Here is an 11,149-nt window from a genome sequence, read left to right as displayed (position 1 = left end):
ATTATTTGCGATTCACTGTCATTAAATTTTTGATTTCAAATAATCTGATAATATGCCTTAATGACACGTTTTACATGATAGTACATTAAATGCACTGAAAAAAATTTGAAAATTAAAATTAAATTTCATTATAAAATATAATAAATTTTATCAGATTTTTTCTGGTTACAACATGGTGCAGAGGGAAGCCATATCACACACTGGCAACTCTATAAAATTCATGCTGCAATCATATCTGTAGTGCGCGTGCGCAAAAAATGGATCAAAACTACTGTTTCTCTGACTAGTTTTGTTCGCAAATGCACCACTATTCCGCGATTTTTTTCGTTATTTTTTCCACACAGTCAATCACGTTGTCCCCAATACTCATCCACCCTATCATGGAACACTCAAACTAAAATCAGACATTTTCAATAACTAATAGAAAAAAAACATTTTCTATATCCAAACCTCTGCTGATTTCTGCCCCTTTATATCTGCCATTTTTTTTTTTCCTGCTGGATCATATCCAGATTAGCTACACGCGACATCTACACGAGCTTTGCTCGACTCGAATATGATATTGATGAATGAAGTAAACAACGTAACGTAGCAGAATTCAATTTTTTTACTTTCTGAAGATGAGCGGGATTTTAGTTGAAATAAACAAAATAGTTTATAATCAACAAATAACATATTGTGAGTAGACGATAATCGGTTGAACTATTTTTAATTACTTTATTCATTAATTTTCTAAAAAAAAACCATATTTGTCTTGATTAGGTTGTAAATAATGGGTATGTGTTTTGTTGATATTTGTGATCATTACCAAATCTATTACCGATAATGATAAATAGGGGGCCCAGCTGTGACATAGTGGAATCCCCCTACACCCCAAATGTTCACTGGGCCTCCTTTCCAGGGAAAAATACATTGTAAGAAGTGTATAAATGTAATGTAGTTTCGGGCTATAGCCCAGTCAGCCCCACTCAGGTGGGAGGGGTCGTGTTGACAAATGACGTTTTTTTACATATAAGAGGACCCTTTATATTTCATACATGGTCGGTAATACGGGGGGGGGGGAACATTAACCCCCCCAGCGTCAAAGGTGGAGTCGACTGATCTAATGTATATATGAATTGACATCATCGTTCCCCCCTCCCAGACTTCCAAGTCTATTATCTCCGCCTATGGTTTCATAATCAAAAATATTATATGAGAAAAATATTTGGAACAGGTGCTGTATAATCCAGAGATTGGCGATTTCTGGCGCCAAACATGTCCGACGACCCGACCAAAAGTCGCCAAGGCCGTTAGACACTGCGGACGCCGAAAAAAAAAATCGCCAGCATGGAAAACAATAATAAAAACCCATTCAAATATGAAAAATATCATGAAACACAAATGAAATATAATAGTATATTTAAATAAACAACGGTCATGCATGGTGTAAAAATAAGCATATTCTATGTAAAAAAAATTAAAACCCGGACTATTTCCGGGTATCCAGATTCTTTTAAATAAAATAACAAATATTAATAAGAAAAATAAATAAAAAGGATACAGCCCTACCGTTCGACGAAAATGTAATCCTAACGCTCGGAACGAAAAACACTAAATGACTATTCAAACATTTGAAAAGACACGCTAAAAACAACTAACGAAAGGTAATCGCATCGGGAATAATCCAAGACAACGACGCTACTGCACAAAGGGAAAAACCGCTGTTATCCGTTTGAATCGCCCGCGCTTTAAGCGCCATCTATAATGGATGGGTAATGGAAGCTACGGAGGAACAATCTAGAACAATGACAACCCGGCAAAGCAAGTGAGAGCCCGATCGGCATAACTGAGAGCGCTGGCGTTGGCGACTTATAGCGCTCTTGGCGATCTGGAGTATATTGGATTTGGCTGTCTGGATTATACAGCACCTGTTCCAAATATTTTTGTAACTTTTCAAAATCAAGTTTCACATTGTGGATCAATAAGCAGGGTATGCCCCCCCCCCCACAAGTACAAGGTTGACAGGTCTCTAGCCCTAAAGCCTGGTTTTCCTAGGAGCAGGTTTCCTGTGCCGCGTGCAACGTGATTCGTCAAGCGCGACATGCCGTCCACTCACCAATAAGTGCAATACGCCTCGTGACAGCGCTTTATGTTGGGCGTTATTGGCTGACTCCTTCTGGAGGAGTCAAATGCGTCGTGCGCCGCGGTTTTGCCGATATTCTCTTCACTCTTGTGTGTTTTATTTCCCTTCCGTTCAAACCGGAGCATGCAGATGACAGAGTAGCTGATGCCAAAGCCATATACTTTATATAGCCGCCCTGATCTGATGCGCCTCGCTAGGAAAACACAGGCGTGTAGCATGATTATGTAACACGTTTCTGCCGGCACGAAATGGTCTAATTCGGTCCACGCGGCGCAAGAAACTTATTCCTAGGAAAACCCGGCTTTAGGCTTGTGACAATTCTCATAATTTTTTGCTTTTTCACTCTATAAATTAACTGTAGAAGCCCCTGTAAAAGTCTGATTGGGGGGGAGGGAGGGCCCAGCCTAGGGGACCTGCTCCAAGATAAAGAGAGCATGAAGCAGGGTTATTTCTTGTAATTACAGTAAGCCCTTGGTTTACAAACTTAATTCATTCACGAACCAAAATAATTTTCCTCCATAGGAATCTATGTAAAATGCATTGTGTCTGGGACCATGGCGCCCACATTCTGAAGCAAGACCCTTGACGGGACCCCCTCCCCCCCACCCCTATAGTAAATTTAAAGCGTTAAAAAACAAATTTATGAGAATCTTTCTGGGCCCCAGGGCTTAAACCAATGTAGTAATTGTTTTAACTTTTTTCTTTCATATTGAATTTTAAATTAAGATCTGTTTTGTCTTTTAACAAGAATCAGGATATGTTAAAAAGAAACCGATTGCATTCACTTTCACTAGGCCCGTCCTCTCAATTTCTGGGGGGGGGGGGACAAAGGAAATATGGACAGCTTTTAAATAAAAGGAACCAAGCGGCATTAAATCACAACTGAGGAAAAAGCCATTTAAAGTTTCTTCGGTTAAGTTATCTCTTCAGGTTGGTAGTTGGTTCAAGTGCACACAGACCACATCACAGTCTATGTGCCATTTAGTTTTACTTAAATAAAAATTCCCACCTCTTTCGATAGTTCAGAAGTCCGTATATCTCAAAAATGTTAAAAATGATGCTTGCTCCTTGTATATGAAAGCCATTCATATAGCTATTTAATATACATATATACAAGATGCATTGGTTATAGGGCATATGGTATTTTAGGGGCAAATCGTTGATTTTAGCAGGCGCGGATCTATGGGGAGGGTGATCTCGAAACAGGAAAAAACTGACTGTACTGGAAAATAAGGGACATATAGTCACCATATTCACCGTGTAAAAAAATCACCCCTCCCAACAGTGAGCTCTAGATCCGCCCCCTGGATCTTATAGTTATACTTCCAAATATAAAAATTATCCAAATAACGTGTAGTGCTCATAATATGTCATGTTGCAGTGGGAGTTGTTATTAAAATAAAAAAAAAAAAACCTTTTATACAGTCCTCGTGTGCTTCAAAACTCACTTAGAAAGTTGTTGCCTTGTCTCTCCTGATGACAAAAAAAAATTTCCACGTGCAATATTCACTTAAATATTCAAATTCAAAAAAAAGGAGCAAAGGTGGGGGAAAAAATAGAAATGCGGGGAGGGCAATGGTTTACCCATCTTATCAATGATATTTTTCCTTTGCTAGCATGTATGTGTGAATTTCTTCACTTCTGTTTCTTGCGCCACATACTTTTCCTACATCCTTCCACATTTCATCAATCCAAAGAACTGGATCAAGTACAATCACGCTCACTGCAAACATGATTTTGTCGTCCTCTCCACTGTAAAAAGTGAATAATTTTATTGCTGAGTTTTTGTTCCTCCCTGCTTGAGGATACGACATGGGGAAACAAACCTCATTTCCCCCTTCCCCATGCTAGTTTCAACTGAGCTACACTTTTCCGCATGTGCCGTCAGTGATTACTGAGAGAAGTTTTTAGGAGTTGAATGTGCTTAGTAGTACTGTTAGACCACTTGAGGCTTTTGTGCCGAAATGGTTATTTTATTTCAATGTTTATGCTTTTTTTTTTTGGTAATTTTGATTTTTATTATAGGTGTGAAAGTAGTTTAGAATGCCATCGAGCATTTTTTGGATGTGAAAATGGAGGACCAAACCTCAAACAAACCGTTGTCATCTGAACTTCTTGATGATATCGATGAAAAGTAAGTGTTGTTTTCTAAGTACAGATCATACATAAATCAAAGCAAAAGTAAGGTGACCAGATTACATGATATGACGAAACCTTGTATCCATAACCAGTTCTTGTCGAATGTCGTCTTTTTTTTAACCACATATTATCTACTTACAACCAAATAATGTTATCCTTGGAAAACCTTAAAAATTTTTCATGATATGTTTGGTCACCATACCTTGAAATGATTTATGGAACATGTTTTAGTTATAGCAATTTCAGAAAAAAGATTTGTTCATGAAAATATCACATTTTAAAAATGTTACGAGGCTGTTTTTAATAGAATCAAAGACTTGATTCCTGTTAAAGAGTTCCCATTGACCTGGAAAGTCATGTAAAATATCCGAAGACGATGTCACTCTCTGCTATTCAAACAAAGATTTCAACAATTGCACTGACTCGAGAGATGAATTCATAAAAGAAAACTCAGCTGCCTCTGCAAAGGAATTAAACCTATGTTCTCTCACTTGCCGGGTGAGCATGCTAGACCACTACATTACAAAGGCATCAAACCTCTTTCCTTAGAGCTTGTGTGCACTGAAAAGGACCGTGCATGGACAGTCACTCTAAGTAAATAGGTTTGGTGCCTTTGTAGTATAGTGGTCTATCCTGCTCACCCTGTTCGTGAGAGGATGAGTTTTCTTTCCTGAGTTCATCTTTCACATCAGCCCAGTTGTTGAAACCTTAATTTAAAATATTAAATATTTGGCAAAAGTCAGAGAAATATGCAAATATTAAGATATGATGTTTTATCGGTCCAAAATACATTGAGAAATTGAATTTCTGGATGTTGTACCAAAATAAATATTTGTAATGAAAAGTGATTTGTCTCCCGGGAATCAAACCCTGGGTCTCTTTGCATACTAACCAATACGCCAGAGATACACTTTCCAATTCCTCATAACGCCCATTATTAGCATGAAGCAGTGAGTGGAGACATTGCAGCCTCCCTTAACTACAGCAATTTTCACCCCAGGTGGCATTTTGCATTAAGAGATTATCTTTTTTCTGCCTGAAATTGTAAATATTGTATAAAAGTGAGGGAAGTTCTCTGAAGAGAAAAACTCTAAAAACAAAAATTTGACATTTGGAAGGTCAAGATTTTGAGTTATGTAAAGGTCTGAAGTATTTCTTTCGGAGCTTTGTTTAGGAAAAGACAGGCAAATGGCCAAGCAGATTTTGCTGGAAACGCTGCTTTAGGATAGCTTATATAAAAGTTAAAAACATTAAAAAAAGTTCAAAAAAATAATAAAATACATTCAGAGAAAAAGGTATTCTTTCATTATAACCATACCACACATTTTCAACACAGACTTGGTGTATTTTGGCTTCTTTCTTTCCGCACACCTTGTTTAAAAAAATGAACAAATTTATGGACATCATGAATATTGTAAAGAAAATATTCAACACTAAGAACAGAAGGCATAAATTAAAAGAAAATTCGCCAAGACAACAACAAAGGCACCAAGTGATGGTTATAACGGAAGAATACTGAAAAAAGTCATAGAATATTTAAGTTTTTAAACTTCATCGGATATTTCATCCAAGATCTTTATGAACAGGACAGATGTCTTCGTATTATACGGCATAAAACAAGTGTATTTTTATTAACAATGGTCATTCAATTTTTTTTTTTTTCATTTAATCATGTTTCTTCTTGTGAATTTCGCAGTTTCCCGCCCGTTGGCTGCTCTAGGTCTACAAGAAAGCGTTCTTCTGTAAGTAATTATGTTTGTATATTTTTTGATAATTTCTGTATATGCATCTCACACGAGTTAATTTTGTCTTCTGATGTTTCAACATTTGTAAAGACAGAATTTTCTAATGATTTAATTGTAGATAGCAGTGGTAGCTATGTAAAGGGAACGTTGGTTTATGACTAAGTTTCATGACGTCAGGACTTGATAAATCTCAGATGACAGGTCACCATGGTGACTAAAAAAATTAGTGTTGGCAGCAAAGATTCTGTATGTGATTATTGAATGGGAGTTTAGCGGGAATAGGGGTTGCTTAGTCCTGGAATAATTGAAAACATTACTTTAGAAAAAATATGCTTTGTTCGTAAAGAAATTTTGGGTGGATGGCTAATTTTTTTTTTTTGATTTGTCAAGCCCGACTTTAGTTACATTATGGATTTCCTAAATTTTCATTGAGAATTACTGCCCGTCTATAGTTTCAAGCTCTAAGATTGATTTCCTTGTTAATCATACTACTGTATGAAAGGTTTTGGTGGGGAGGGAGGGGGTGCATTCGGCACGATTTTTACACTCATGCTTACTACTGTGCATGCACCAGGGCTATTTATGTCCTTCTCCAGGATAGAACCTGTGGACCTGACTGCAACCTTTATGGGGGTAGATGAATATCTTGTACAAATCTTACCCAACATGCCCCCCACAACATCCCTTTCTCTCAAAACCAGCAGTGTTGAGATGGCCCTGCTAGAGGGACGCTCATTGTCAAGAGATTGACCTTATTCATAAAATATTTTTTCATTATAAATTTACTCAAAAATCAATTTAATAAGTAGAAAGGGCTCTTGGGTGGGGGAGGGGTGGATAAGTCACAAGCATATAATATGTTCCGGCGGAGAGCATTAAAAAAAAGGTGATTTCTGCTCATCTCTTAATTACCACTTCTACTTAGATCAGAATTTCAGACCGTTTTATTTTATTGGGGCTCATCAGTCGTTTAAAAGACCTGCCTTCATCAAAAAGCTTGGGTACTTTTGGATATGTAAACTCATCTTGGCTGAAAATTAAAAAAAAAATGTTTTTGCAGAAAATATAAATTTGAGTTACCAAGATTATGAATTTTTATTGTTATTTTTCCTCATCTGTAGCGACCTTTTGTTTATATGTATGTGTGCATTGTACATGAAAAATCAATTTACTAAGGGTAGGTTGAATAATGTGATGTTATCAAATTTCTTTTCTGCAGATTCTCAAGCAGAGGGCTTCATTTCAGCCAGATAATACTTCCATCGAGGTAATATGTAATTCATATTTTTCTGATTCAGACACAAGTGTGGAAAATTGAAAGCACGAAGAACTTTTTTTCCCCGTCATTATATGGGGAATTCTATTTAACACATCACATATTAACTCATTTGCTTCCATATTGTCATGCACTGATAAGGAAATCGATTTTACTTACCTTTAAAGCATATTATTCCAATGCTCAGTGATAAGAGAACCTCCAAAATTCACTGATTATTATTCCGAATTCCAATAGGTTAAAGAACGAAACTTCTTGAATGGGAAATGTTTTGATATGAAAAAATAGTTGACTATTTGGAAATAAGACTGTTTAAATGGAAATAAATGGCCCGAAGAAGGCACTTTGTGAGCAGAATTCACTGCATAAAGAATTTTCTCATTGATATCATTGTTAGTGATTTACAGAACTAAAGCTAGTGGGAGAGGGTGTGGGTTAGTCAAAGGTCTGGTGTACCGGACTGAGGGGGGAAAGCCAGTTTATCTCTTTTAATATCTCATTTAACATTACAGGAGGGGGTGCGTTAAAATGCAAGCTCAAAGCTCATTAGTCATATTAATTTATGTTCTCACAAATAGGACTAACTTATCTGGTGTCTTTTCCTTAAGGCCTCCATACATGGTCTGGAAGCCCTCAGAGGAGAAGTTGATCAGACCATCCTGTTCAGATTTCCAGGTTTTCCTGATTGCCCCCCTTTCTCTCTCTCTTCCCCCCCCCCCCCCCCCGGCCACACATTCTCCATAATGTCTTTCTTAGTGTACTTTCAGTATGCTGGTGGGTGATCACTGTGGACGATAGTTTGGCTGTTGTCGGTTTTAGTTAGACAGAGTGCATTCTTAATGGAAATTGCAAGAAAAATCGTGAGAGAAAAATATGGTCCAATGAGGGGACATTTTCCCACATAAACAAACTTAAGGATTGAAATTCCCGGCTTGTGTTGACTAAATATTGGCTTCAGCCAAACTGAACTGGCACAACACCACACACTCCTGTACAGTTTAGGGCTACAGTTATTCAGAATCAGTTTTTTCATGAGACATTTTCTCACCAGGCTGTCTGGGGACAGCCCAACAAGTCTGCAGAGTTTTCTACCACGCATGCTTCGGAAATACCAAAGACCATGACCACAGTTTTTCATATAGGATTTCTGGACCATTATGTGTTTCTGTTCCCTGTAGCCTTTAACATTTGATAATATCGATGACCATCTTTGAATTTGCATGTGATTTATTATTGACTGGCACAGTTTTCTTATTCTTTAAATTTTCTGCGTAGGAGAATGAGGAGAAGCGGAAGAGTCTCAAATCCTCTAGAAGAGTCAGCTGGGCCAAAACCTACCAAGTTGTGTAAGTAGTTGCATCCAGCAGTTTTAAAATATATTTATTTTTATTACAAATATTTGTATTGTTAAAGTGTCTTTCTACTTATGTGAAGTTTGACACCACGCAGTCATGTGGCTATTATGATGGCCATGCAACCATGTTAGCTGCTGGGGAAAATGCATCGAGAGAGATATGGAGTGGGGGGGGAAGAGAAACCACAGCTATAAATTTCTGCTGACTGGAATTTTTCGGACACAACCCTGCCTCGTTTCAGATAGCAGAAGTAAGTTACTAATTACATCAGTCCAGGGTTGTGAGCAGTTACTGGAGTTTCAATTCCAGGAACTGCACAGTTTTTTTTTTGTTTTTTTTTTTGCTGCGTAAATTTTCTGTGGCTTTTCAATCTTGAAGTGTGAATCAGATTTATTTATAGGGGTTTTTTTTTTGTATCTTGTATCAATTCATTTTTCTAGGTATGTTAAATCTATTGTTAATTTTTTTACAGAGAATTTCAACCATTCGAGCGTGGCGGTGGTGATGATGATGGCGAAAATAATCCAAATAATTTGGGTGAAGTTTTTAGTAGTTTCAGTTCTTTACAGTCAATAGTTGATCAGTTTTTGCTTCTCATTTTCTTGTCTTTTTTGTTGATGGCAATGTTGAATCGAACCATTAGTTATTTTTTTTATGTGTTTCAGATCCATGTCCTGTTGTTAAAGATCCCAGCCTTACAAGTCAAGCATTGTAAGTAGTAAAAAAACATTTCTCATCTTCATTTTTTCCTATGTGCTAAATCCATGCTCAAGTAAATTAAAATGCTGCTTCTAATTTGTTTCAACTAAGTTTTTATGGAATTGTGGTAGACCTTCTCGCATAAGAAATAAAGAGGGCCTCACCTACTTTGAATGACACTTTCCAGACATAAGGCGGGTGTTCAAGTATTATGTTAGCAAATTTTTTGCCATTTGGAACCCGTCAGAAAAATTTTGTCAGCTCTATCCCCCTACTTCCTAATGCATATTGGTGGAATCAGCGACGTGGGGGGATGATCAAAAAGGTTTTTTTTGTAAAAATATTTTTAAAAAATTAAAATTTTGAAAGAAACTACTTTTATATATATGTGTGTTGTTATAATCAATTTCTCTTAATATCAATGGTATTTGAGAGAGAGGGCTCAACTCAAAATTTCTTTATAAGTAATTCATTGCGACCCACCCTCCAAGCCATATATGGTAAACCCTTGGTTCTTGAACCAAATGTGGCCCTGGGAGTTATCTGATGTGCCTGCACCCTCAAATGTAATTTTGTAAAAATGAACTAAGCGGCACATTTATCGATCACTTATAGTCACCATTATGGTCGTATCACTGGCGTAGAAAGTTGTGTACTGGCACTTAAATTGAAGCAATGACTTATCCATTGATAACTCAAATTTTGACTTCACAATAATTACTTAAATTCCAGAGAACGGGTGAATATAAAGTTTATTAATTTGACGAAGCACATGGTACATAACACATATAAAGAGAAACAAGTATACATGGAGACATAGAAAATAACATCTTGAATCTGCAAGAAACGAAAGCATTCTCTCTTGAACAGCTAAAGAGGTAAAGAAAAAGTGGGTTCACGAAAGCGATGTGTTGGCAGCAACATCTGCATACTCTTGCCAACAACGCCGCCAGAGCTTAAGTGACCCGTGGCACATTTTCATATCACTCAAGTAGGCCCGTGGCACATTCACAGATCACTTAAATGATCTGCAACACCGTTCTCGAACACTTAAGCGATCTGCTGCACATTTAGAGATCCCTCGAGTGACAGGTGGCACAGTTTTACAGCACTTTAAGCAGCCCCCAGTGCTGTTCTACATCACTCAAGTTATCCGCTGCACTTTCCTATATTACTTAAGTGATCCGCTGCATAATTATGGATCACTTGAGTGATGCGTTGCACAGTTCTAGAGCTTTTAAGTGGCCTGGACATATTTCCAGATCACTTGATCCGCAAAACATTTAGGGATCACTAAAGCGGCTCTATAAGGGACTTATAAATAGGGGGAATGTTAGTTCAGGTGCCCACAAACTAGGGAAAGGTTTTTCTTGTTTTTGTAAGATGCCATTAAGAATATTTCATATTTTTATTAAGGGGGGTGATGATAAGAATTTGATGACGTAAGCATCATCCAAACCTCCCGTCCCCCTTGTTATTAAAAATAAGCAAATTGGAAGTCCCCACCCCCATTGATGCTAACTTAGTACTTGAATGACGCTTAAGTAAATAATAACTTTGCATGAAGCTGTTGCCTAGCTTACAAACAGGATCAAAAACAAATTTAAAGGGGTATAAAAACAAAATTAAAGTTTGAGATACATTATTCGAATAAGGGTTTTCCCCGGGAAACTATTATTTGGTCATCAAAGAGGGGTGACTGCATCTGTGCGGTTACTGTTACGAGAGGTTTTACTGTAATTCTCCATTCCATGTGAATTGTTTTTGCACCGTAACTTATATAAATTATGTATTTGTGTTGTTCTAGTTT

At 37.2% G+C, this 11,149-nt stretch overlaps 1 protein-coding gene across 1 annotated transcript in view; it reads left to right on the top strand.

Moving 5' to 3' along the window:
* The first annotated feature begins 593 nt into the window (after positions 1 to 593).
* Positions 594 to 11,149, top strand: part of LOC149081047 (uncharacterized) — a 34,029-nt gene continuing 23,473 nt past the window's right edge. Inside the window, exons 1-7 of the mRNA XM_089237805.1 lie at positions 594 to 678; positions 4,151 to 4,259; positions 5,961 to 6,006; positions 7,229 to 7,276; positions 8,561 to 8,631; positions 9,113 to 9,177; positions 9,306 to 9,351. Coding sequence (XP_089093931.1) covers positions 4,198 to 4,259; positions 5,961 to 6,006; positions 7,229 to 7,276; positions 8,561 to 8,631; positions 9,113 to 9,177; positions 9,306 to 9,351 — 338 coding nt within the window. The 5' untranslated portion in view covers positions 594 to 678; positions 4,151 to 4,197. The remainder of the gene's footprint in view (positions 679 to 4,150; positions 4,260 to 5,960; positions 6,007 to 7,228; positions 7,277 to 8,560; positions 8,632 to 9,112; positions 9,178 to 9,305; positions 9,352 to 11,149) is intronic.

Source organism: Pholcus phalangioides, unplaced genomic scaffold (assembly GCF_987345545.1).
Source record: "Pholcus phalangioides strain wild (caught in Gottingen) unplaced genomic scaffold, Ppha-v1.0 ptg000010l_1, whole genome shotgun sequence".
In the NCBI taxonomy this organism is placed as follows: Eukaryota; Metazoa; Arthropoda; class Arachnida; order Araneae; family Pholcidae; genus Pholcus; species Pholcus phalangioides.
Note: the sequence above shows the minus strand (reverse complement) of the source record. Positions and strands in the feature narration are given on the sequence as shown.